General features: G+C 36.2%; 2 protein-coding genes across 2 annotated transcripts; one reads left to right on the top strand and one right to left on the bottom strand.

The window, feature by feature from the left end:
- Nucleotides 1-2,953: 2,953 nt before the first annotated feature.
- On the bottom strand, nt 2,954-15,022 carry LOC133517303 (astacin-like). The gene is made up of 6 exons (XM_061850550.1): nt 14,887-15,022; nt 13,544-13,768; nt 4,878-4,987; nt 4,503-4,713; nt 3,796-3,932; nt 2,954-3,198 (listed from the first exon to the last, which is right to left on the bottom strand). Exons 1-6 carry the CDS (start codon nt 15,002-15,004, stop codon nt 3,103-3,105), a joined length of 897 nt encoding a protein of 298 aa, XP_061706534.1. The 5' UTR covers nt 15,005-15,022; the 3' UTR covers nt 2,954-3,102.
- A 2,840-nt stretch (nt 15,023-17,862) lies between these two features.
- LOC133517302 (serine-rich adhesin for platelets-like) lies at nt 17,863-25,500 on the top strand. The gene is made up of 2 exons (XM_061850549.1): nt 17,863-18,177; nt 22,672-25,500. Exon 2 carries the CDS (start codon nt 22,687-22,689, stop codon nt 24,508-24,510), a length of 1,824 nt encoding a protein of 607 aa, XP_061706533.1. The 5' UTR covers nt 17,863-18,177; nt 22,672-22,686; the 3' UTR covers nt 24,511-25,500.
- The last annotated feature ends 1,503 nt before the right edge of the window (nt 25,501-27,003 follow it).

The following is a 27,003-nucleotide window of genomic DNA, read 5'->3' as shown; positions in this document are numbered from 1 at the left end:
GCAACACAAAAATTTTTCATCACACCAACATGAGGAAAATATTTATTATTCCAATTCATTTATTAAATATTCTTTCTATCAGCCCCTTGGCTGACGTAATAGCTTTCTTCATAAAGGATTTCTTGTCTCGCCCGTCAAGTTTTATAAGGTCTAGTCATAAACTGTATCTGCCATGACCACGAGTGCCGTCGCCCATGGACACCTGCAACACAAGAGCGATTATTTATAAGATTTAAATTTGTGCTTTACTTAGTTTGAAATAGGAAACTGGACAATATTAAGTGTAAATTGCGCAATTATACCTCTTACAAATCAATTTATTCATTTATTCTTCACTGTTAGGTAGCTAAAGAAAGAAAAAATGGTTTAATATGAAAACTCAGAATAAATCGATCAATCGAATCGATTATCATAATTCATAAATCTGTAATATTTTGCTAACACTGAACGACTGCATTGGAGATTTTATTCTCACGCGTCGCATCGCCATCTCCGAAACCCACGAATCCATTTGCAGAAATAAAGTAAACCCGGGATAAAAGAGCCTACCTGGCATTTTGAGGGGACGTTTACCGCAGACTTCTACATCAACAACAACAACAACATGAGCCCCGCTCTCGTCGGGTTGCTGTATGCGGTGGCCACCCATTTAGTCAAGAGGATGGGGAAGATAATTTCAAAATGTTAACTTACCTTAAGTGAAGAAATATTTCTCCTCTGCATTAATTTAATTCAAGTAATTTAGTTGTATTTCTTCAACTTGAAGTTAAATTGCTATTCATTTAATCGGCAAACAAACGTTCACTACAAATATCTAGTTTTTTAATAATATTGCAACCTTCGATTCAACGGACTGTGACTCTTGTAGAAAGGCAAACTGTTCTTCGTTGTCGTGTACCATGTAGCATTATCGTCACTTACTTCTTCTCGTAAAAAATACATATATACAATTAAGTAAATTAGTAATTGACTTTGACAATCAACTGACGAACGCTGCCGCGATTGCACGCCGCAAACAGCAGCAGTCGGCCGCTGCAGTAATATCGCACCAGTAATGTCGCAACGGTAGTGCAGCTGCAGTTGGACATGGACTGTCACCTTAAGTGTGATAAAAATGTTTTTTTGTTATCGTTTTTAAATGGTTAATTAATATCACAGTCTCGGTGATTATCAGCTTTTCATCAGGTCTTTACTTTTAATTCTTACTTGAAATTACCCCCAATTTATAAAGAGAAAACCTGAAAAGACAGTTAAACCGGCTTTTCAAATTCAATGGAATTCAATTTTACTCAACATTAAGCATTTTCTTGTCGTAAAACTCTTTAATGTAGCGTAAAATATACAGTGAGAAAGGTCGGGGTAAAAATATCAGGCCATTTGTCCTCGGCGATGTTATCAACATTGTCAACTGAGAGCGAGTTTTCGCCTAGGTAACCAACCAACCTTTCGGAAAAGATCTTATTTCATGCTGGTGTACTAAATTATAAAGGCCTATCTTGTTCCGGCGGGAATTATGGATTGTGGAAAAAAAAACTATAACTTCGTAGGGTGCTATAGTTTTTTTTTATGTGTCACCTATTTATACAAACCAAGCATAAATGAATTTTACTTTTAAAATACTGACGTTTATAATTTAATATTTATGGTAATGTTTAAAATTATTTAATTATATTAATTTAATAGCCGTTTAAAATCTTTTTACATAATTTTCAGTCGTGGCTGAATGCCGAATAGGGCTGGGCTTTCGATGCCTAACCTGTCAAGAAATTACAAAATGACGGACGAATGTTTGATATATCATCGTATTTAAGAATTATTTCGCTTAAAATAAGAATTATTCCCCACAAGTGTGATGAAAAACATTGTGTGTGCCATGGGCGGTACAAAAATTATTATTATTTTTATTGTAAGCGCGCTTACAGTGCTCTGCATGTCCAGTTCAATAACGGCTTCAGGATGCTGTTGCTGTGCGTCAGGCAAGTGATGCATGTTTGCGCAAGCACCAATGAACGTTTTTCATGCCGTTATGAGGAAAAGAATCGGATCCGGGGTAGCACCAACAGCTTGTTGGTAAATATATCGGAAAGATGGGACTGTTCATTTTTTAGTCACTGGGCGTCTGCTCATCGTCCTGTGTACCAAGATGTGGTACCAAGACCCTAAATGAGTAATTTAAAAACTGACAAACCTAGGTTTAGATGTACTAACACTAGTATTGTAAGTCTGTATATAACTAACAATCTACTATGGGTAAACTGGCCTGAAATAAAGAATTTTATTTTTATTAATTCTTGTATGCCGCCCTTAATACACTATCTCGCTAGTCCTTCCGAGGCGACAGCTCGTTTTAATCGGGGAATAGAAACATTTCAACCCTGCACGTGAACAGGGGCTAGCAATGAACCTTCACATTGTGCTGTGGGTAAATAAATGGACAAGTTCACGAGGGATATTTCATTTACGTCGACATTTTGTGTCGACAAGTGTGGATAAGAGTCAGATGATAAGTTTTCACGCTAAGTGATAAGTCAAGGTATGGATCTTATAAGTATCCCATTGCATACACATATTGTATGCATTTTAACTGTCAAGTTTGTGCAAAGTTAGCGTGGTCAAAGTGTAGGAGTTCTAACATTGCACTTTTACTGTAAATACTGTAATACAAATTTGTTTAGAAGTGTTGGTTGGCTAGCTTGCTGGAGCTCGATTCTGATTTTAACTTCTTGTTCTGAAACTATTTTGATTTGATCAGCTGTCAACTTGTCCAGAAATTAAACATAAACTTGAACAACAAAAACAAAAACAGAAATTATTAAAATCAGAATTCGGAGATAAGGGTTGGGGGGGGGGGGATTGTTGATTGAAACTATTATGCATAACTACGTCCAACTAGGATATCGTTAAGATGAATAAGAGGTGAGGAGAAAGAATTGGAGAAAATATCAAACAACAATTTTTAAGTTTAAAATTCTTTAATAGAATCTGGTATGTATATGTACATGTAGACTTTACACCCGCGATGCCAATTAGAAACTGAGATCATAGTATCTCTTTCATTCTTGAGATAACATGGTAAGTGTAAAGGAGATAGCTATAGTCTGTTCAGTCCCACGCGCCGGGGCAATCGTAATGACGGTTGATGCGAATCCAGTCCATGTCGGTGATGTACTCACGCTGTCCCATCACACCCTCGTGCTCCTGGAGACAAAAAAAGTATATTACTTCAAGGACCGGGAAATGTGAACTTGCTGGATTGTAATATATAGAGCTGGCCGAGAAAAGCGAGGCTTTTACAAGCTTTTATTTAACTTGCAATGTTTGTTTTGTATGTCAGTATATATGTTCCGGTCAAATCTTTCAAGGTAAATTAGATCCACTTCCAATTATTCAATTGAGAAGAAACTTTCATACATAATTATGTAAGTTAAGTGGCAATGCAATAATAATAATGATACGATATCATAAGGGTACGAGTACCACCGATCTGATCTGATGATACAGGATGGATACAGGGGGTGATCACAGGAACTCTGTGAACCCTGTATACATAAAACAACGTACAAGGTAAGGTAATTGTGTTTGGGTGTTATAATTGTCACGATGAATATTAGTTGCCTGTTGAAAGAAAACTACAGTCAGCGATAAAAGCTAGTATCAAAAATGAAAATTTTGACATAAAATTTTCTGAACAAAAGGCCGGTATTTCTTATCCAAACAAAAAAATAATTTAAATCCTTAAGGTCAATATTTGGCGGGCAACTTTAGATCCTTAGATCAGAGGTTAAGGTAGATTACCTGAAGAGCTATAATAGTGGGAAGGCCGTTGATGGAGAACCCATAGGCACCGTATTGCAGGCAGCTGACGTAGTCGTACGGTAATTCATAGTTAGAGACGAGGTCAGGGCCGTGGATGTTGAAGTTGTGCTCCGTACCTAAACAAATAGTAAAATGTACAACAAGAGCGGGGAGCGGGGTGGCGTGCGGCCATTCTGTGTGAAATACTATTACTTATTCAATGGTTATCGCAATATATATTTACTTCATCTTAATATCAATAGTTTAGGTTTATAAGTTTATGTAAGACCCAAGTAACAATTTTTGATTCCATAGCAGTCAATAGAACATATCACAAATATCACCTAGGGTACTATATTTTGTTGTACTGTACAAGCTTTTTTGGTATGTAAGCCAAAATTACTATTAAGACTATTCTGTCACTTGAGGGATTTCGGGAGTATTAAATCAGGATTATATGCCATGTTGCGCAGCAGAACGGCCTCTGTAATGCACCGTGTACAGGATAGCACCAACAGCATCCTGAGTGCACTCGCTGAACAGAAAGATTGCCTTATAATGAGGCATTCGGACGAGGCACACGCTCCAGTGCGTACCTCTGTCCGTAAGTATTCGTTTTTAAGATTTTTTATGTTTCTAACCCAATTTATGTTTATGACCCAAAGCCTGCAATATTTTAATAGGACATGAGGAATTATGGCACTAACCGGGCTGGATGTTCTCAAAGGCAATCCTGACGTAGTCATCCCTATCGTAGGTGGAGTGCATATGGAAGAAGCCGAGGATGTGCATCCACTCATGCACAATAGTTGCGTGGCGGAAGCAGCCCACGCCAGGAGTGTTGCGGGCCAGGTTGTAGGTGTGCACGCCTCGGGACGCCCAATAGCCTACGTGCGCGTAGCAACCACCCGCGGCACCCTGAGAAGTTAAGATAAGATAAGAAAAACATTACTCCTTAGAGAAAGAAACGAGAAAGAGTCACGAAATGATCCATAACAAACAAATGCAAGCGTATGCAAGCTGTCACAACGCACGCTGCCCGCCCCGCCGAACGCTCCGCTGTGCGCTCGCAGAACACTTACTGTCAAACGGACGTAAGCAGTGTCGCTCGGCTCGCGGTAGCGGAACTTGATGCAAGTATGACGCTCGATGTCTGCGATACCCTCTTCTATGGCGGCTGACTGCAGGGGTCCTGGAAATATACAAATTATTTTTTTATTGTAGTTTACCTCGTATTAGTGCGGGCATCCTAAAAACCGGCCAAGAGCATCTTGGGCCATGCTCAGTGTAGGGTTTCGCAGTCACCATTCTATCAGAACAGGCCAAACGAGGGCTATTAATTAGTAAGTATCATGTACATTACAACTATCAGGGAGTAGTTTCGCAGCGCTTTGTACGTCTTTTTACTAAGAAGAGAAGATTTTTGCAATAACTCAAAAACGGCTAGACCAACCATGTTCCCTATAGTTTTCATTGAATACTTAAAAGTATTTACTAGGCTTTTGTTTCACTGTTTTTTTTTTTCATATTTTTCGGACCCATGGTTCAAAAATTTGTGGAGGGACACATTTTTTTCCTTTCGGATCGATTACTTCCTAAAGTATTAACTTTATCAAAATATGTTTTTTGGAGACTATTATCCAACGAGACCCCACACTATTGGGTCAAAGCAAAAAAAAACAAATCATTTTGTATGGGAGGTACCATAAAAAAATTTTTTTTCGTTCAGTTGCCATGCATGATTTATGCATGACAAATTGCAGCTTTCTAGCACTAACGATCACGGAGCAAAGCCGCGGACGGACGGACAAACGGACATGGCGAAACTATAAGGGTTTCTAGGTGACTACGAAACCCTTCTTCTTCTTCCTCGAGTTGTCCCGGCATTTTGCCACGGCTCATGAGAGCTTGGGGGCCGCTTGGCAACTAATCCCGAGAATTGCGTAAGCACTAGTTTTTACGAAAGCGACTACCATCTGACCTTATAACCCAGACGGAAACTAGGCCTTATTGGGATTGTGACTACGAAACCCTAATGAATGAAAAATAATTTAATACATAAACATTCTTAGTCATGTTATACTTGTTTTATTGTTGTCTTGCACTGCCCAATAGCCTATTTCTTGCCACCGGTTCGCTATCTGAAGGTTGTCTGGAAGAGATCGCTTTATAGCGATAAGTCCGCCTGTTGTTACCTACTAATTTAAGTCCTGTCTTTGTTTGTAATATGAGTTTTTCTTTAGTAGTGCACAATAAAGAATTTTATTATTATTATTATTATTCCGGGCAGTCTGAGACCAACCCTCCTGGGGTTGGTCTCAGAATCTTTTGCCTACTTCTTGATATGACTACTGCATAATAAATAGAACCAAATCTTATAAAGACTACAACGCAAAATGAGTTTGTATATTTCCTTTGCCTTATAATGACATAAACGCAAAATGTCTGTACGCCTAGTGTATATTTATTCGATGGCGTAACGTGACGTACGCATTTGCGTTTACTAATTGAGACTTAACGCAAATGCGTACGTCACGTCACGAAATCGAATAAATTTACACCAGGGGCTCTGGCCAGTTGACTGTAAAAGTATTATATTCATCACACTTGCTCCTAAACTCCTTGCTTGCTTGCTTGGTGTTATTGTATGCCAGCATACTGAGATGGAATGAGTTATATTATACCCACGGGCGTAATAGATTTCTTTTTCATTTCATTATGCCCATGGGCTTATTTTTTATTATGTCACTAATTCATACGAACCAAGTAGATATACTTAAATGATTTTACTTTTAAAATACTGACGTTTTTGTTGAATATTTTTGTTCATGTTAAAAAATATTTAACTTGATTAATTGAAATGAAATATTTTGACACAATTTTCAATTGTGGCTAAATGCCAGATGGATCTGTGCCTTCGACGCCTAACTGTCGAAAATGACAATATGGCGGACGAATGTTTGAAATGTCACCGCATTTAAGAATTATTTTGCTTAAAATTTAGTTTTTATTCTTCACAAATGTGATGATAAAAATTGTGTGTGCCACAGGCGGTACAAGAATTACGACCTCGTACCAATTAAGACCTCGTCCACTATTCTTATTGTATATATAGCTCAGCCTTTAAAACCGTTTAAATACTTATACTTAACAGTAGGTAATAAAAAAATCAGTTTGAAGGAAATAATACCTATGCAAAATAGGTATTACGATATAGTGAATATGTATTTACGTAACAGTATAAGTATAAAATACATATGTATAGTTGTATTTCAGCATTTTAGTTTTTTTATATACCAATTTTTTTTTGTGGCGAGTTAAATATCATTAATTTTTTTAGAGCATGCGTGGGACTACCTCAAGATAGATAAGATAGATAGATAAATCATTTATTCGCTTGCCACAATACACACATCTAAACAAAAAATAATAAAAACAATAGCAATACCAAAATAAAAATTAAATAAAGAACAAAAAGCATCAATATAAGGCAATGCGTGCTGTGTGCGTTGCAGCAAAACAAAAGGGTTCTGGCTCAGTAATACGCTCCAATCTTCCGGGTGAAGCACAAGAGTTCTGAAGTGGGATCTAGCTCCATTCAACGTTGAGGACCTGAAGGCAGCATTGCTGGATGAGTGGGAAGCCATATCTACCACAGGATTACTTCAGGAAGCTAATTAGGTCAAAGTTATTGTGTGTGAAAAATGCGAGGGGTGCCAATAACAGGTACTAATTTTCGCTGAATAAATTTATTTTTCATAGAAAACGCAGCCTGTAATTAATCTAGTCGTTTACTGCCGTTTCTTGGAAACAGCGATTTTTTTCAGTGTTGAGTACTGAAATGAGCAAGTTCAAGATGTTTTCTGGCAGAAAATTTCTTGCCGGTCCCATATTGAGATAACCTCCTACAATTTAAGAGAGATTTAAGTCTTCTCGAATCAGAGGTGTAGGGTTAGAGCCGGCGTATCTTTATTTGACGTTCATAAGCGCATTGTAATATGCCTAACTGGTAAATAAACCATCTTTGGCGTACATTATGAGCTTTCTTTTGACACCATTTTCTTTAGGATCGCATGAAAATTGGAAAAGTTGTAGAGTTGACAAGCCAAACGTAGAAAGAAGCGAAATGATGATTCCGTTTCTTTGCTCTCGAGTGTAGTAACTGAACTCTTCATCTTAATGAGTTGTAGTTCTCATGAATGTTGTAGGACAAATTATTACACAAATTTACCACGTCCCACAGTAAGCTCAAAAAGGCTTGTGTTGCCCTCAACACAACACTTTGACAACTTTGACAACGATATAAGGTGACTGTGGGCAAGACCGGCATACTTTATTTATTTTTTACTTTGGAGTATTCTAGCTCCGTTAATTATTCACTTACGTGACCGCTTGTAATCACATACGATGAAGAATTTCATAAATAATAGTTAAGCTATAGTGACAGATCATTTTAATCATAAATTAAGCAAAAACAATAGTATTTTTTAAAATTCGGCGAGTAGACGGACTTCCCGTGTAGTTTAAGGTAAGTCCGTCTAGTAACGATATCAGCCATACTATGGGTGCTTATGTGTTCGTATTCGAATCCTTACAAAGAATGAAACAAGACAATGAAAAGTGTACTCTAAACTTGTTAATATAGGGTTTAGATTCGAAATAAACACAATTTTTCTTACTAAAAGGTAAGTCCGGCATATATTACGTAAATGGGGTGGTAAACCTTTTTTGGAAAATAATTATACGTACTTATTTTTTGGACTTCTCAAATAAAATACCAATAGTCATTTTAAATTTACTCGTTGTTTTAAATTTACGGAGATCAAAGAGGGTAACATAAATAAACTACTACTAATAAAAACTACGAACACCGTTTAAGTTTAAATCAAATAGTGATTGGCAAATCAAACTCCATAACACAAGTAGGTACCCTACATACGTAAATTTTCAGGATAAGTAAGGCGAAGAACCCACGTCACATAGCGGCGTGGCACGCGCGGTACAGCGTTGGCGTGGAGCGTAATCTTGTATCACGGTGTAGGCAAAACGCCCAAACCATGCAAAGTAAAGTACAATAAATGTTTCGAAATAAAAAATACGTACGGACTGATATGGCTGCAATGATTTTAATTTTCAAAACTGTCAAAAAAATATGACTGTACAACCGTATTCTAAAATTCAAGAGGAGTAAAAAGGGTAATAATATGTGTCATAAGTATAATAATATAACATATGAAGGCGATGATCATGGGTTCGAATCCCGGTAGGGGCATTTGCTTGTATAATCTACACAGATATTTGTTCCTCCAGTCATGTTTGTTTTTTATGTATTTATCTATATAAGTTTGTATATATCATCGCCTAGCACCAATAGTAAAAGCTAAGCTATGCTTAGTTTGCGGCCAATATTTATTTATTTATTTATTTACTTAATAGGTATTTTCTTATTTGTATTTTCGATTACATAGTGCGGAGGATGAAGAACACATTTCTTTAGTAGTTTCGAGATTAAAATTGTTAATAAACACAAACATCATGCGCAATGTCGTAAAGATGCGTATCTGTAGTAACCTTATAAAATCGTAATAAATAATATTGAAGTCATTTAACAGTTGGTAACCTCTGATTCAAGGAAAGTCCGGCATATGACGGACTTGCCTGGTGCATAGTAGACGGACTTTCCAACTTAGCAAAATTTTAATGTGGTGAATGATGGAACGTATAATTACAAAACTAAGCCAATATCTGATAATTTAAACACATAATAAAGATTGCCGGGTCTTATATTACTTACGTAGTCAATTTCTGGTGCAAAATCTTGTCACAAACTATTTTTAACAATTTTATTTGCAGAGACTGTCGCACTATAACTTCGAGTTCCATAAACGTAATGACTTGTTTACGCGGATTGCTCTGAAGTTAGTTGTCACAGCGCCATCTGTTTTAGAGTGAGGGAACTAGCGCGAAAAACTGACTTATAAACTCGACGCCAAAGTGGCAAACGCTTTCTAATTCAAAAGTTATAATGTGTTGACGGACTTGCCTTGTAGACGGTCTTGCCCACAGTGACCTTATATAATATATAAATATGTATAAATACTTAAATACATAGAAAACAACCATGACTCAGGAACAAATATCCGTGCTCATCACACGAATAAATGCCCTTACCAGGATTTGAACCCGTGACCATCGGCTTCATAAGCTAGGTCACTACTCACTAGGCCAGACAGGAACAGGTCTAGGTAGGATATACTTTACATAATTATTTTTAATTTCTTTAGTAAACTTTTTTACTAAAACTAACGATTATGTTACAATCACAAATTATTTGATAGAAATATAAAATTGCACATCATCATCAGTATCATTAATCTGCTTATCAGTTAAAGATATGTAAAATATTTCGAATCACTATAAAATATACACTACTTACATACACAGATTGCGATATTATCAATAAAATATACCAGAATCATCAGGAATAATTACTAATTATGCTGATACTTATAGATAAATTAGTATTTAAATAGGCTTGTCTCGAATTATCTTGATTAATAAAGACAATAAGTCAGGATTTGTCATGGTACTAATGATTTATGTAGTAGTTTAGTGATTTATGTGTAATCAGTATATTTGCTATTATACAGGTCGATATATTCTTCCTGATTCCCATTTCCTATTTTTCACTTGATAATAATGATATTAATCATTGAGTCATAAATGAGTCAGCCCACCACAGTGACCCGATGACAGCTGGAGAATCCGCAAAAACGTCAGAGTCGAACAGATAGTAGCTGAGCCAAATATCATGGGTGTCACAAAGGCGCAAAGGCTTCGGTGGCTCGGTCATCTAGAGCGAATGGGAGACGATCGGGCAGTGAGTTTGAGGGAAAACCGACAGCACGCCGCCCGGCCGGTCGACCTAGGTATCGATAGGCAAAAGTGGTGGACACGGATCTGTGCGAGCTCCAGGTTAAAGACTGCCGAGAAACTGCACAGGACCGGGATCAGTGGCGAGCAGTAGTTAAGTGTCGGAGGCCAAGACACACTTTGGGTCGCTGCACCAGAGAAGTAAGTAAGTATTGAGTCATAATAATTATGACGAGTACATTACATAATTATTATGTACTCGTGCCTAATCGCGTACTCTTTTGACTTGTGTCAATGTACACGTAGTTTTGTTAGATCTCTCAAATAATCCAGATATCTTTAAGACCACGTCGGGCCTACGAAACATGACCTCACCAAATATCCCTTCTATACATAATTCCACACCACGGTATGATTGAGCTACTTCGTGTTAGACCAGGTATACGCTTTGTGGCCGATAGCAGTGTACACCAATTTATACCGTGTAGTCCAACTTTGAACAAAAAAAATATAGCAGACTTAACCATGTTTTCTAAGTCGCCGGCGAGGAAATATTATTTAGTGATATTTTTCTTTTCATTACTGAACACATTTGTTATGATTTATTACATTTTATTTTAAGACTAGGCAGGTGGCTCTGCAGTCGGGTTTTTAAATGATGTTATGAACCACATTTATTTTTTACCTTGCCAGAATTTGATACCAATTATGCCCTTAAATATTATATCGTCAGTATTTTTGTAACAACTTGTATAATGACCGTAGGTGGCAATTATATACATCATCATCATCATCATCATCTTAGCCTCTATCCCATATCCTAGGGTTTGGGGTCGGCTCTCCGTATCATTTTGCGCCATTCCTCTCTATTTTGAGTCACGTCGGGGCTTGCGCCTATCGTCCTCAAATCTTTCGACACTGTGCTCATCCATGTCGTAAGGGGGCGGCCTCTGCCCCTTCTACTTTCGGGAATGTCGTTTAGGGCTCTCTTAGTTATGTGGTGGTCGTCTCTTTTTTGGCTATAGGTGCAACCTTGAACGTTCCATGGATATGTTTATTCTGGACCCTGTCCAGTAGCGTCACTCCTCCCGCCCATCTGAGCATGCGCATTTCTGTACAGTGCATTACGTGGTCTTCCTCCTTACGCATTGGCCAGCATTCTGCACCATATAGAAGCGCCGGACGTACCGCTCGTTTGTAGACGTTACCGTTTACTTCGATCGGTATTCGAGCATCACACAGCACCCCTGTTAACGCTCTCCATTTTTGCCAACCTGCCTGGATCCTGTTTTCTGTCTTCCTGGGTGTTCAAATCATTTGTTATTATGGATCCAAGGTATTTGAACTTGGTAACTTTATTGATGGGGATATTATCTACTAGTGGAGATGCTCTATCCACAGTCGAGCCAGAGAGATGGCAACACATGTACTCGATTTTCTTGCGGCTTATTCTGATTCCCTTACTTTCGAGACTGTTGCACCACTGGGACAACTGATCTTGTAGGTCATCAAAGGTCTCTGATATGAGCACTATATCATCAGCGTATAATAATGGCAAGGCAAGGCAAGTGGCAATTATATACATATGTAATACTTACTTTTTAATGTTTGTATTGGAATTAAAATGATCAAGGAATCTAAATATAAAATTAATACCTTAGTACAGCTCTGCGTATGGATTTTGAATTTCGAACGAGAATCATAAAATGTTCGAAGTTTGACTACTGGGTCTAACTATACACCTTCCTTATACTGTGCCGATAGCGTATTATTTCACCAAATTTAAAGGCATTCTGGTCAACACAGTTTTATTAGACCTCTCAAATACCTAAGAAAAATATCAAAACTTACTAAACTATCCTCTCATCCACGATGACGCGCAGATTTGTCAAATCTAACCTTTAATAACATGACAATACTAGTCAAGGCACGCGTCATCGTGAATGCCACGATTTATATACGTATACCTCTACATTATCCCACATCATGCTCTCATTGATTCACTTGGTGTTAGATCAGTTATAAGCATTGTAATCGATGACGTTTTTTTTCATATTATCACAACAATGAAATCAAGCAGATTAACACAGTTTTTTTAGACCTCGTGAATGATACAGTTATCATTTATATAACTGTATTATTCTATAAGTTTTTTGAATTCTTTTTGCGGTAGGCATAATATTTTCCACTATCTGAAGTAAAGGAAACCATCGGAATGACATTTAAAGGTGTACATTCAGCTGCAGAGAAAAGTGACCCCCCCCCCCCTGCATAGAAGTTTGTATATAAATGTGCTAAGCGAATAGTATTGCTGTACATGATCAAAAGTGTACTGTTTGGGGTCGGCGTAGCGTGGCGACCCAGTCCCTCTAATAGGCCTATACCCAGGAATGGCGTATACAGGCTTTATTATTCTAAACCTTCTGTTAATTTGGCACTTTCCTCGAGAAACTCGTATCTTATGTGTATTCGTATTTATAATAAATTACCTGACATTTTTAAGAATAATAATTTGAATATATTTAAATCACAGGTCCACGCTTGGCCAATACAGAGATGTTTTTATATTATTAATGAATTTTTAGATAATGATTAAAGTAATGGGATTTGATTGTATTTGACTTCAATTTTATTTTATTTCATTTTTGTTTTTGCATGATTTTATTAGGTAAGAGTTTAGACTATAATTTATTAGTGTATTAATGCTTGACATCATTCGTTGTAAGGAAATGTTTGTTTGTACACCTGTAAAGGTAAAGGATTGGTGAGTCCATGTAAAATTGTTACAATAGTAATTACCGGCAATGTAACCCATTTCTCACAAACAATAAAGATTATGATTATGATTATTAGGATCACGGAACAAAATACTCACCAAACTCTCCTTCACCGAATTCCCATATCACGGTGTTATTCGGCCACTTCGTGTTAGGCCAGAGGTACGCGTTACGGCCCATCGCGTACTCTTGCACCATGGCGTCAATTTGCCAGTCGTCCAACACGATATCACCTTCGAACTTGCCGCTGTTTTCCTCAGGATTGGCCAGGGGAGAGACCCCGTCCACGGGAGAGGTGATACGAGAAATGCCATCGGGTTTTTCTGTTAATAAATAAATGTATTATACATAAGTTACCGCGCTGTCATATTTTCTCATAGCAATTTGGTATTTAAAAACGTATACTTCAAAAGTTATAAGAGCACTTACAACTGACCTGGCCGAAACTAAGTTCACGTTAAAGCGTAAGCATAAAAAAAAATGATAGTTAAAATTTGACAACCGAACTCAAAGCGAACACTTCTTAAGGTAACATTCGGATGCATTACGTACTACAGCTGCATTACTGTTGCGACATTACGTAGGTCAATAGATAAGTTTTGCAATAGACAAATATGAAACAATGAGGTGGCCTATCGCATATATTTTATAAAACTACATTTTCATAGACAATATTTGGCCGGAAAACTTTTACTTTATTTTTAAATTTACTTATTAAAAACAGATTTTAACTATGAAAACCTCGGCGTGGGCTAAGGACGATTTACGCATATTTTATACAACATTTTCATTTCATACAAAGTTAAGATTTTTTAATAAGTAAATTTAAAAAGAAAGTAAATATTTTCCGGCCAATCATTGTCTATGGAAATGTAGTTTTAAAAATTATATGTGATAGGCCACCGCATTTTTCATATTTGTCTATTGCAAAACTTATCTAGTGACCTATGTACTACAGCGGATGCTGTATCTGTCAAAAAAAGAAAGTGATGTTTAGGACTTTCAATCCATCACTCATTTTATTAGGAAATTGACAGATATAGCGGGGTGCATTACATTTTATATAATTTCTTTTATATAATAGTTTGATATAGCGTTATTGTAAGTGATATTATTGCAAGTGTATCGCAGTTTTTTTAATGACTATATTAAACATTACACACCCAATATAGCGCTCGCATCAAGGTCGTTGCAGTAACGTCGCAAAAGTAATGCACCTGCAGTTATCATTTGAATGTCACCTTTATACAGCAGCCGTCATAATATGTATACGAAATACAATTCTATTCTTGAACGTAAAATATTGTATTTATGTATTTAGCTACTATACAATTTGTTTATCATTAAAATATAAGGAATCGAATAGTGCTTTATTTTCATTTTTGAAAAAAGAAGCCACAAAATGTTTGTTGGTTCACTATTACCTACACATATTACTTACCCTTCTGGGTGTTTTCCAAGAAACTCCTAAAAGCCTGGATTTCTTCCCTAGTTTTGACCAAAGGGGGGGTGGCCAGTGCCACCCCTAAGCAGCAAAGGACGGTGGTTACTCGCAGCATGTCGTCTACATACTAATAACTAGCTCCTGAACTATATATATGTTTACTTATCATTATCAAACATAACACTGGCGTATCTTTAGATAAAGTATACTAATTAATTTATGTTTGACACCTTTAAATGGGTTTTCATAGATATGCAGATATAGAGCAACCGTAGTGAAGATTGGACACTAGTTAGCGAACAAGCTCAGTTCTCTTGAAGCTTGGACTTTGGCTTGTAAACAAGAAGTATCCCGTACGTACTCTAGTTTGACTGAATCTCATATACAGTCATACAGTTTACCTGCTTTGACTACGCTCCATATACAGCCTACCTACCTGCTTTGACAGCGCCCGACATATAGCCTTCCTGCTTTGACTGCGCCCCACACACAGTATACTTACTTTGACCGCGCATCACATACAGCCTAACTACTTGCTTTGACAGTACCCCACATACAGCCTACCTGCTTTGACAGCACCTGACATACAGCCTACCTGCTTTGACTGCGCCCCACATACAGCCTACCTGCTTTGACTGCGCCCCACATACAGCCTACCTACTTTGACTGCGTCCCACATACAGCCTACCTGCTTTGACTGCGCTCCACATACAGCCTACCTGCTTTGACTGCGCCCCACATACAGCCTACCTGCTTTGACTGCGCCCCACATACAGCCTACCAGCTTTGACAGCACCCCACATACAGCCTACCTGCTTTGACTGCGCCCCACATACAGCCTACCTGCTTTGACTGTTTGACAGTGGATGTTCAGTGACAGTGAAAATAATTAATTTCTTCAAAAAATGTTTTGAATCCCTGAAAGTTTGTTTATATTTTCTCATTACGTTGACCTTACTTTATTATTTATTTTTCCTTTTTTTTTATTTTCTGGCCTTCCCTTTTTAACGATTAAGATTTTATCGAATTTGTTAACTGTGCATTAATAATGTTTTGTCCGAGTTAAGGTATTTATCATGACTGATCACAAACGACATCATCGTTATCCATCGATAACATGTTTTGATGTGATACAAGCTTATTCATAAAGGTGAAATGGTCATACTTACACATTTTATCTTTTTTTTTTTACATTGTTATGCGCAACCACCACATGTATGAAACAGTGGTTACGCCAAACTATATTCACATTTTATTGTATACTTTATTGGTTCGCGTCTTTCCTGTAGACATCGCAAAGTTAAGAGAATTTATTTATAAAGGACCTTGCAAAGCCAGGGATTGCTGTACCTACCTAACTTAATACTTACAGTACCTGGGCGACCGAGCGTTGCTCGGTTATAACTATTTATTGTAATATGGTGGTGTATAGGTGATAATCTTAACTACATTTTTTTACTAAATTAAACTTGTCTAAAACAATAAAAATTAAAAAATTATATATAAACTTGAACATATAAAAAAAAAACAAAAGTTAGTCACCGGGCGAGATTCGAACCCGTAACACTCGTTTAGCAGTCCGCGTCTTAATAACCCGCTGGACCAGACGGACAGTGGCCGGCAACACGAAATTAGCGACCATATTCTGCGTCGAAAGAAAAACGCATAAAAACTCGAATACACGCGTTTTCCCAAACATAAGACTAATCTAGATCGATTGTATACCCCCAAAAACCCCCATATACCAAATTTCAGCGAAATCGTTAGAGCCGTTTCCGAGATCACAGAAATATATATATAAAAGAATTGCTCGTTTAAAGGTATAAGATTTAAGTAGCTACACTATTTATAGGCGATACCAGCTAGGCAGGCGCCACGTTCACGCGTATCGTTTGTCGACTGGTCTGGCCTATAAATTATTTTTTTTTTGTCGCCAGTCACCCCTGTTTCAGATATCTCAATTTAAGATAGGATTGTCTATGGTTTTCGATTTTTTTTTTTCGATTAAAATGTAAATGACGCCCATTTGATTCCAGTCCTTAATTCTCTTAACCATCACATTAAATAAATATATATATTAATTAATAATGCAATGACGACCGGTTTGGCCTAGTGGGTAGTGACTCTGCCTATGAAGCCGATGGTCCCGGGTTCGAATCCCGGTAAGGGCGTTTATATGTGTGATGAACACAGATATTTGTTCCTCAGTCATGGGTGTTTTATATGTACGAGTATATAAGTATGTATTTATCTATATACGTATGTATATCGTCGCCTAGTACCCATAGTACAAGCTTTGCTTAGTTTGGGGCTGGGTCGATCTGTGTAAGACTGTTCCCAAATTATTATATTCGCCAATATATCTTGTTTGATATACGTTTTTTTTTAGAAAACAAACAGCCTTTTACAAATATATTTAAAGTAAATGAACTAAAAATAGGCCTAAAGTTTCCTACGTTACTAAAATAAAAAATAAATAAATAAATAAACGTTTATTCACATTTCATGCCTTATAAATATTTACAATATACTTCTGCCAAACCACATACACAAACGAAGCTCCTATAATATGCAAGCTAGGTAGTCTATATGTTACTTATATTTTTATCTATTTAACCTCTTACCGCATGCGCAGCCCTATATGGCAGTTATAATATTCAATTCTATTGATAGCTATTAAAGTTTATTTTTAAACAGATATAATACTTTTGTTTACGACATGAAGTAGTATAGAAAACTATTACATAGAAATGTAAATTACGCAATTATAAATTACCGGGTTAGTTGTGTACTACATGCAAGTAAGGTAAGAAAACATACAAAAGTATGAAAAATATGACTGGAACCAAATTGATCAATTTCTAGAAAACAAAATTTGCCGAACTTTGTTCTTGAACACGGACAAACTATGAACAAAAATATCTATATCGTTAAGAGATTCATTATACAAATAACAAGTGCGCCTAAAGAAAGTAGAAAATGTGGGTTTAGAACGTGTGTGTTATAACATTGTTTGTCCGAAATAAAGAAAATTTATTTATTTATTTAAAATGAATGATTAATTTAATGCAAATTTTCCTTAATAACAAACAGCATATAATCCAAAGCGACTTTCCTTATATGATACCATTGTGGTTGCATGTGTGACGCAAATTAATATTAATAATCAGCCTTCAGTCAGAATGTCGGAAATACATAATGATAATCCAGTTCTCAGTGATAGTCGTGTTACCCCGGCAAAAGTGAGTTTATTAAATTTCCAGACATATTTTTTTCAGAATAATTGATGTAAGTACTTATTTATGTTATTTTAATTTTGATTTTATTAACTTGTTTTTCATCTCTCCTATTCAGAAAGTTCACCTTTCATAGGCTGTTAACCGGGTGGAAAATTACATTTCGCATATATGGCTAACAGCCATTTTATATGCTCTATTATTCAGTTAAAAGCTCTCATATTACCTACCCCATTTTCAGACCAAGTATTATCGCAATTAAATGTCAATTGCATTAATAAATAAATAATAAATAAATATTATAGGACATTTTTACACAAATTGACTAAGTCCCACAGTAAGCTCAATAAGGCTTGTGTTGACGGTACTTAGACAACGATATATATAAAATATAAATATTTATAAATACTTAAATATATAGAAAACACCCATGACTCAGGAACAAATATCCATGCTCATCTACTCACTCTACTACTACTCACTACCCACTAGGCCAAACCGGTCGTCATTGCATTATTAATTAATATATATATTTATTTAATGTGATGATGAAGAGAATTAAAGACTGGAATGGGCGTCATTTACATTTTAATCGAAAAAAAAAATCGAAAACCATAGACAATCCTATCTTAAATTAAGATATCTGAAACAGGGGTGACTGGCGACAAAAAATTACTTACATTAAAGAAAAACTAAAACTACAAAATCTATTAACCGTCGCAAAATACCTATATAGATATCGGTTTTCGTCCACCCGGTCATTGAACTCTGTTATAGATTTTGGGTAAGTACCTATTTGCAATGGAAAAGTGCTAAATTGTTAACACATAAGTTTCGGTCCAAACATTTTTACGAAAGTTGAAGGTCGTCCTTTTGTATCTAACTCGAGTCAATTTTGCAAAGTTTTATGACATTATTATATGAATGTCAAGTTATATTAACTCATTTTTAAACACTTTACCACAAACAAATTATGTGCACTCACTTTTTGAATTCTTGTCTAATTAAATAAATAAATAATAATAAATATTATAGGACATTATTACACAAATTGACTAAGTCCCACAGTAAGCTCAATAAGGCTTGTGTTGAGGGTACTTAGACAACGATATATATAATATATATATATTTATAAATACTTAAATACATAGAAAACACCCATGACTCAGGAACAAATATCCATGCTCATCATACGAATACATGCCCTTACCAGGATTTGAACCCGGGACCATCAGCTTCGTAGGCAGGGTCACTACCCACTAGGCCAAACCGGTCGTCATTGCATTATTAATGAATATATATATTTATTTAATGTGATGGTTAAGAGAATTAAGGACTGGAATGGGCGTCATTTACATTTTAATCGAAAAAAAAAATCGAAAACCATAGACAATCCTATCTTAAATTGAGATATCTGAAACAGGGGTGACTGGCGACAAAAAATTATGGGTGTTCACTTACATTAAAGAAAAACTAAAACTACAAAATCTATTAACCGTCGCAAAATACCTATATAGATATCGGTTTTCGTCCACCCGGTCATTGAACTCTGTTATAGATTTTGGGTAAGTACAAGTACCTATTTGCAATGGAAAAGTGCTAAATTGTTAACACATAAGTTTCGGTCCAAACATTTTTACGAAAGTTGAAGGTCGTCCTTTTGTATCTAACTCGAGTCAATTTTGCAAAGTTTTATGACATTATTATATGAATGTCAAGTTATATTAACTCATTTTTAAACACTTTACCACAAACAAATTATGTGCACTCACTTTTTGAATTCTTGTCTAATTATTTAGAATGAAAACAGTCAAAATGCATTCACGTGCGTATTTCAAAAAATACTAAGGTAAAACTTATGTTTGCAAACAAAGTAACATGGAGCGCGGACTGCGCGCGCATTTGTCGAGCGGGCTAGGCGTTAGACGCGCCGCTCCAATTTTACGTCTTTCTTCATAGAACATCTTCTGTTTCACGTGCGGAACTGTGGCGAAACTTCTCTTTCGCTCTTATGGAATTCCTATTGATTAAATGTACTAAATCTTTTTTCATAGGAGCGCAATCCAAAGCGCTTCGCTTCACGCGTTACGTATGAAATTATAGCAGTAGGCGAGTAGTCATATGCTAATGAATAATAATTACTTATTTAACTATTATAATACATATAAAACTTAAAATCTAAATCTAAAAATAAATAAAACTAATCTTAAAATAAATAATTAAAAACTATCCCCCTGCGGCATGGTGCCGTAGATGCTGGCAGCATTTCCTCGTTGTATCGCAATACTTATTCTCTGTGCGAGGAAGCTGCCAGCTCTACGATCACCGGTAGCGTCTTCTATTTTTTTGGCTAATTCCTTAAATAGTGTAGATGCATTCGGACCCCACGGGCCAAGGGTCTCGACGCCAAAAGGTACGAAATCGTATTCGGGGCCGAGGCCCCTATACTTGATCTTTTTAGGGTTCCGTAGCCAAATGGCATAAAACGGAACCCTTATAGTTTCGCCATGTCCGTCTGTCTGTCTGTCTGTCTGTCTGTCTGTCTGTCTGTCTGTCTGTCTGTCTGTCTGTCTGTCCGAGGCTTTGCTCCGTGGTCGTTAGTGTTAGAAAGCTGAAATTTGGCATGGATATATAAATCAATAAAGCCGACAAAGTCGTACAATAAAATCTAAAATTTTAATTCTTTTTAGGGTACCTCCCCTACACGTAAAGTGGGGGTGAATTTTTTTTTTCGCTTCAACCCTAAAGTGTGGGGTATCGTTGGAAAGGTCTTTCAAAACTAATAGGGGTTTTCAAGAAACATTTTTTGATAAAGTGAATATATTCGGAGATAATCGCTCCGAAAGAAAAAAAAATGTGTCCCCCCCCCTCTAACTTTTGAACCATAGGTCCAAAAAATATGAAAAAAATCGTGGAAGTAGAGCTTAAGAAAGACATTAAATGAAAACTATAGCGGACATGATCAGTTTAGCTGTTTTTGAGTTATCGCAAAAAGTTTTCCCTTCATAGTAAAAAGACTTCTTTAATTAGGTACTGATTATGCAAATTTGCCTATTTGTTTAACTCGGGTGAAAGGTACCATTTACTACACTTTAAGCTCCAGTTTAGCTTATTGTGACGGAAGAGTAACTACGGAACCCTACACTGAGCGTGGCCCGACATGCTCTTGGCCGGTTATTTAATTTTTCGGCCGCCTCTGCCGCCGCGCCGGGTTTTGCAGTTGTTTAACTATTATTGACTTGTTTACGATAGAAACATTAATTATGAATAAGTAGTATTTATTACATTGATTAGGTACTATAGATTCATTACGATTATTTATGGGAGTTCACAAGCGCTCCTTAAGGCCTTAATCTATACGCGCCTTAAAAAAAGTTAAACTAAATGAATAATTAATGTAATGATAATATTTGAAATATTCATCTTCATTTATATGCAGTGAAAGAATTTATGACGCGTACTAAGTTTTGACTATAAGGACATAGTTATAAAAAAAAATAGTATAGTTTTTAATTGATTTAATAATAGGTATTTATAAATTAAATGTTATTTACGGTTATATAACTGTTAATTGTAATTGAATAATTATTATTTAAGTTTAGTTATTTTTTGACAAGTATTTTTATTGCTAATTTAATTTTATATTTAATACTATTGAAATTTATTGTATATTAATGTTAATATTCGAACACAATCGTTGTGATGTTATACGAATAAATAAATAATAATAAATATATTTATGTTTACTTCATACATTTTAATATTAAACAAAAGTAGTATAATTTTTATAGTACAATAATAAACATTTTGACAGTAGTGTAGTTTAACATTTATAACAAAAAATTAAATTAATTAGGAAAAGGCGGAAATAGATATCGGTACTTAAATGTCTATAATAAACCCACATTTCTTATGCTTGACTTTCCTCATAGTCGAAATGAAAAATGGAGTGTTTAACTCTGGTAAAAGTATATCTCACACTTGGTTAACAATCTATTATTATGAGAAGTGGAATTTCAGTTTCAAATTTGTTTTTAACCTTTTGAACGCCAGGAATACCTAAAGGCGTCGTTAATAGTGGAGCCCACATCGCCAAGGTGTTACGGCGGACGCCGTCAAAGTAACCTTCACACTTTCAACTAAGGTTTACATTAGCTCCCGTGCACACATTAATTAGCGCCCGGGAGCTTGGCGTTTGCGTTATGTTTGTGTTTATGATATAAAGCGTTCAAAAGGTTAAGACTGATTTTGGCGGTATCTATATTTTGAACTAAACATTGGAACTATGGAGTCTCAATTTAAAAGATTTGATTTGCCTGTTGCCTACGATAACCGGCTGCTAACTGGTTACCAATCGGGCGACCAGTATTTTGTGTATTGTTTATTATGTTATTCAGTTGTTTGCAATGGTTCCAAATTAAAATTTTCTTACTTTTCTCGTTGCACCATTGATAGGTAGAGAATGCCTATCATTTAGTTCGCCATTTGTATTTTATTTTTAATTTTGTGCAATAAACTTTGAATAAATAAATAATCTAATTTCCAGGTCGTCGTGTTAATAATGCTGCTGAAAGAAGCCATCGTTCTGTGCGTGTGTGTAGTTGGAACACTATCGAGTGATTTTCATAAAACACCGAAAATCGACCTAAAAACAACCACGGAACCGATTCTGACAACAAGTTATAAGTTGCCAGTACATATGACGGACACCAGGACTACAAAAACTAAGATAAACTCAACTATGACTACAACAGACTTAACTACAAAAAATGATGTAACTATAGAAATGCCGATATTGCCTACAGCACGCACCACTGAGAGTAAAAGTCGGTTTCCTACTACAGATTCTAGTACCACTGAAGAAAAATCGTTTTTCTCTACAAAGTCTAGCGTTACTGAGACTACAAGTTCTAGCATCTTATACAAAACTACTGAAGAATCAACTACGGAAATTACGGATACCTCTACTGTGACTTTAAATCCCAGCTTAATGACGACAACAGAAGAGTTAGCCATGACTACTAATGCTACAAATGATACTACGGTTGCACCAACTCTGACTACTCCCAGTACCACGGTGATAGGTTCCACTTCTAGTGAGAATACGGAAGTATTTATCTCAACTATAGAACACACTGCAAACACAGGAAGAGGATCAACTCTGGCTACAGGATACATTACGAGAAAGATTATAGAAGCATCAACAACTACGAATAGCATAATTGGCACTAAGACAGGGTCAATATTGATTACAGATCCCAGAACAACAGAGACCATTGGATTATCAACTCCAGATTTCACCACTACAGAGAGTAGATATTTAACTGTAACTACAAGCGATAGTCCCAGTTTGACAAAAAATAATAAATCAACTACTACTACAGCTCTTAGCACGATTGAAAGTAAAAGTGGGTACTCAACTACTGATTATAACACAAGGACTTTGAGTGTGTCAACTGCGATTATAGATTCAGATAAAACTAAGACTAGTATAGGGTCCATTTTTACTACAGATTTCAGCACGACAGAGACGTCACATACATCAACTATGACTATTGATAACGTCACGGGTGCATCAACTCTATCTACTCATTTCAGCATGACTCAGGGAGCTGAAGTGTCAATTTCAACTACAGATTCTAGCACCACGATGGCTACAGTTGTGTTCACCAATACAAATCCCAGCGCGAGTGTTACAGAATTTTCTACTCTAACTACAAATTCTAGTACCAAAGAGCCAACTTTGACTTTGAATTTTAACCCAACGAAGAATACTGGAAAGCTGAATCTGACACAGATCGCTGGGACTTCGGAGACTTTAACTAGTACTTCGATGACTGCTAGAGTGCCAATTGCTACTACTTACATTACTAAGACTACTTCAACTACAACTTATAACGCAGCAGAAACTACAAGCTCGTCTACTCTGACTTTTAATTTCAGCACAATTGAGACTTTAAAAGCTTCTATACCGATAGATTTTAGTACCTTGAGGACAAAACTGTCAAAAGTGATAGAAATGTTAACTCTGACTACGAATTTAAATGCCACAAATACTACAGCGTCGACTTTTACTACAAATTCAACTATGTCTACAAAACCGCCAGCTCTCTCGACTTTTTCCATTATATTTATAGCCATAATATCAAGTTTAATGGTATTGCTGTTAGTATCTGTATTTATATATAGAATCCGACGGCGTGTCGGATCCAAACTGACTAATTCAGAACAGGAATATGAACTAGACTCTAACAATCTATACTTCAGTCGTGATGTAAGTGTACCTGACGTTTATGATAATCGTTTTGGAACTGTCACGCCCATCAGCAGAATAAAGAGGGCACCAAAGCCACAGGATCTTGACTCGTTAGAGCGCTTTGAATGATGATTTTAATTTTACTGATCAACTTTAAACGTCCGAAAAAACTTCTCGCCGCGACTCTTCAACTTGTACATCAATGCGCTCATAGAGGATCTCAGCAGTACTAGAGTTGGATGTGCAACTGCCGGGGAGATGGTAAACAATATTAGCTACGCGGATGACATCGAGCTGCTGGGGCCCTCTGTTTGTGCAGTCAGAAAACTTTTGAGTAAGTGCCGTGACTCAGGGACTTAGGTACAATGTGGCTAAAAGTGAGGTTCTTGTTTTCCAGCATAGCATAAGGTGGATAGAGTACCGGAAATCTCACTGTACGGAATACCTCTGAATAGGACCAATAAATTCAAGTACCTGGGTCACTGGGTCACGGAGTGCCTCTCGGACAATCCAGACATTGAGAGGGAGCGTAGGGCGTTGGCTGTCCGGGGCAACATGGTGGCTTGCAGGTTTGCACGATGTACAAGGGAAGTTAAGATAACTCTGTTTAAGGCATATTGCCAATCCTTTTACACGTGCAGCCTGTGGGTCAACTATACTTAGAGGACAATCAGCGCCTTACGCGTTCAGTACAATAACATATTTAGGATGCTGTTGGGTCTCCCTAAATTCTGTAGCGCGTCGGGTATGTTTGAGGATACGCGAGTAGATGGTTTCCATGCCATAATGCTTCCCTTATGCGCCGAGTACGTGAGAGCTCCAACAGCATCCTAAATCTGGTGGCTAATAGGCTGGATGGTCCTATAGCAAGGCACTGGGATAGCCTCCATGTCCCACATTATCCTTATAGCTTAGAATAATATTAAGTCTTGACATTTTAAAAAAAATTGACTGCGCATATCTTTAGAGCATTGAACTTTAAATTTAATTCTATTTTATGGTTTTTAATTTTTTATTATTGTAATAATCAGTTAATTTTATTTTAACATAAGCTATCAATGAATTGTTAAGTTATTTTTATTTTATCAATCATCAAATGCTCAGTTAATTTAATTTTAATGTCTAATCATGAATTTTTATGTTATCACCAAATTTTTTAAATTTTATTCTAAATGTATACCTATGGATCGATGTTGTCTGGAATAAATGACTTATTTATTTATTATTTATTTATAAAGAGCCGACCATCTTAGCCCTACTAAACTGGTTTTGATATGACATTGGCGATCGTTTTGGTGATGGACGCGATAACTTATATAACTATAGTTATTTATATAAAATAAATTATTACTTTAGAAATTATGAGGGAACACATAAACACACATATGTATGTATCCACATACATACCGGTTAAAATTATAACCCATCTTTCGCTTTGCCATAGTCGGGTAATGAAAACAAAAAACACAAAAACAACAACAACACACAAACAAAACAAAAACATCAAAAAACACTTTTATTAATATTTTGTTACACAATCAATACATATAAATTAGGTATCTAGGTTGCTATTTTCCATCTTTATTTACTCAATTACCCATAACCATGGAGGATTGAACAACTGGAGACGCCCAGTCTTTAATTTTTTTTTTTAATTCGATGTACAATTGAAGAAAAATAATAGTGTAAAGGTATCGTGTATATAACAAAAAGCATAAATGTTTAAAAAATAATAGAGACCTGAGAAAAGACTTAAATTACAGGTACCTACTATCAAGTGACAGCAACTTTAACCGTTATTTTAGAAAAGAATATACGGTTCTAATAAAGAGGCCTAATGAATTGCAAAACAAACCTGCGTCCATACAAATTTTCATTGTACTGCTTACATGCGCGCCAAATATATGAACGCTGTGCGTATTTCGTTCTGCTGTTAGGAATGCTAAATAATGCCTAATTTTTTGTAAAAAACTGTCTGCCGATTTTGGCGGGGGTGGCAGGGACACGTTAAATGTACGGCTATGTATCAAGTTTAATATACATACATGTATTATGTAATGTAATGTGTCTTATTACTAGTCCAGTAAGCTACGTCGGTAAGAATAGAATATCAAGTTGCAGTGCCCTTACAGGGTTCATATGATAGGATGGAACGACATAATATTATTATGTTCTTCATGCAAAATGTCTACATAGTGGATACGAAGAGTCATAAATGTCATAATTATAGGATTCAAAAAAACTAAGAGCTGTGCAACCTCCGTAGTATCTACTCAAGCTTGTTTATGAGTATTCCGTGACTGCTACAGTCGAACGGTTAGGCAAATAACAGAACACTCCTCCACAATGGTGGCTTTAAATCAGATTTTATCTAGACACATATCATAAACCTTCTATGATGGCTTAAAAATCCGTAAATAAGTGCCAACATTAAGATAAACTGTTTTATTACAACATTTTTTTTAGGTAATTGCTTCATTCCTACATCAAAATCGATTTGGTAATGACATTTATATTTCGAACATATCTGAATAAGCAATTCGATTCGACCTCTATTCTAATATCAGTCGAGATTCCTTTTTGTTCGACGTGAAATGTTATTTCGACGACGTGAAGTGTTAG

This window comes from Cydia pomonella, chromosome 4 (genome assembly GCF_033807575.1).
Source record: "Cydia pomonella isolate Wapato2018A chromosome 4, ilCydPomo1, whole genome shotgun sequence".
Classification (NCBI taxonomy): Eukaryota; Metazoa; Arthropoda; class Insecta; order Lepidoptera; family Tortricidae; genus Cydia; species Cydia pomonella.
This window is presented reverse-complemented; position numbering and strand designations above follow the sequence as displayed.

Coding starts and splice junctions, on each gene's coding strand:
- LOC133517302 (XM_061850549.1), top strand. CDS start 22,687: ATGCTGCTGAAAGAAGCCATCGTTCTGTGCGTGTGTGTAGTTGGAACA.
- LOC133517303 (XM_061850550.1), bottom strand. CDS start 15,004: ATGCTGCGAGTAACCACCGTCCTTTGCTGCTTAGGGGTGGCACTGGCC. Junction 4,714..4,877: donor CTGCTTACGTCCGTTTGACA/GTAAGTGTTCTG, acceptor TTAACTTCTCAG/GGTGCCGCGGGTGGTTGCTA. Junction 3,199..3,795: donor CCACTATTATAGCTCTTCAG/GTAATCTACCTT, acceptor TTTTGTCTCCAG/GAGCACGAGGGTGTGATGGG.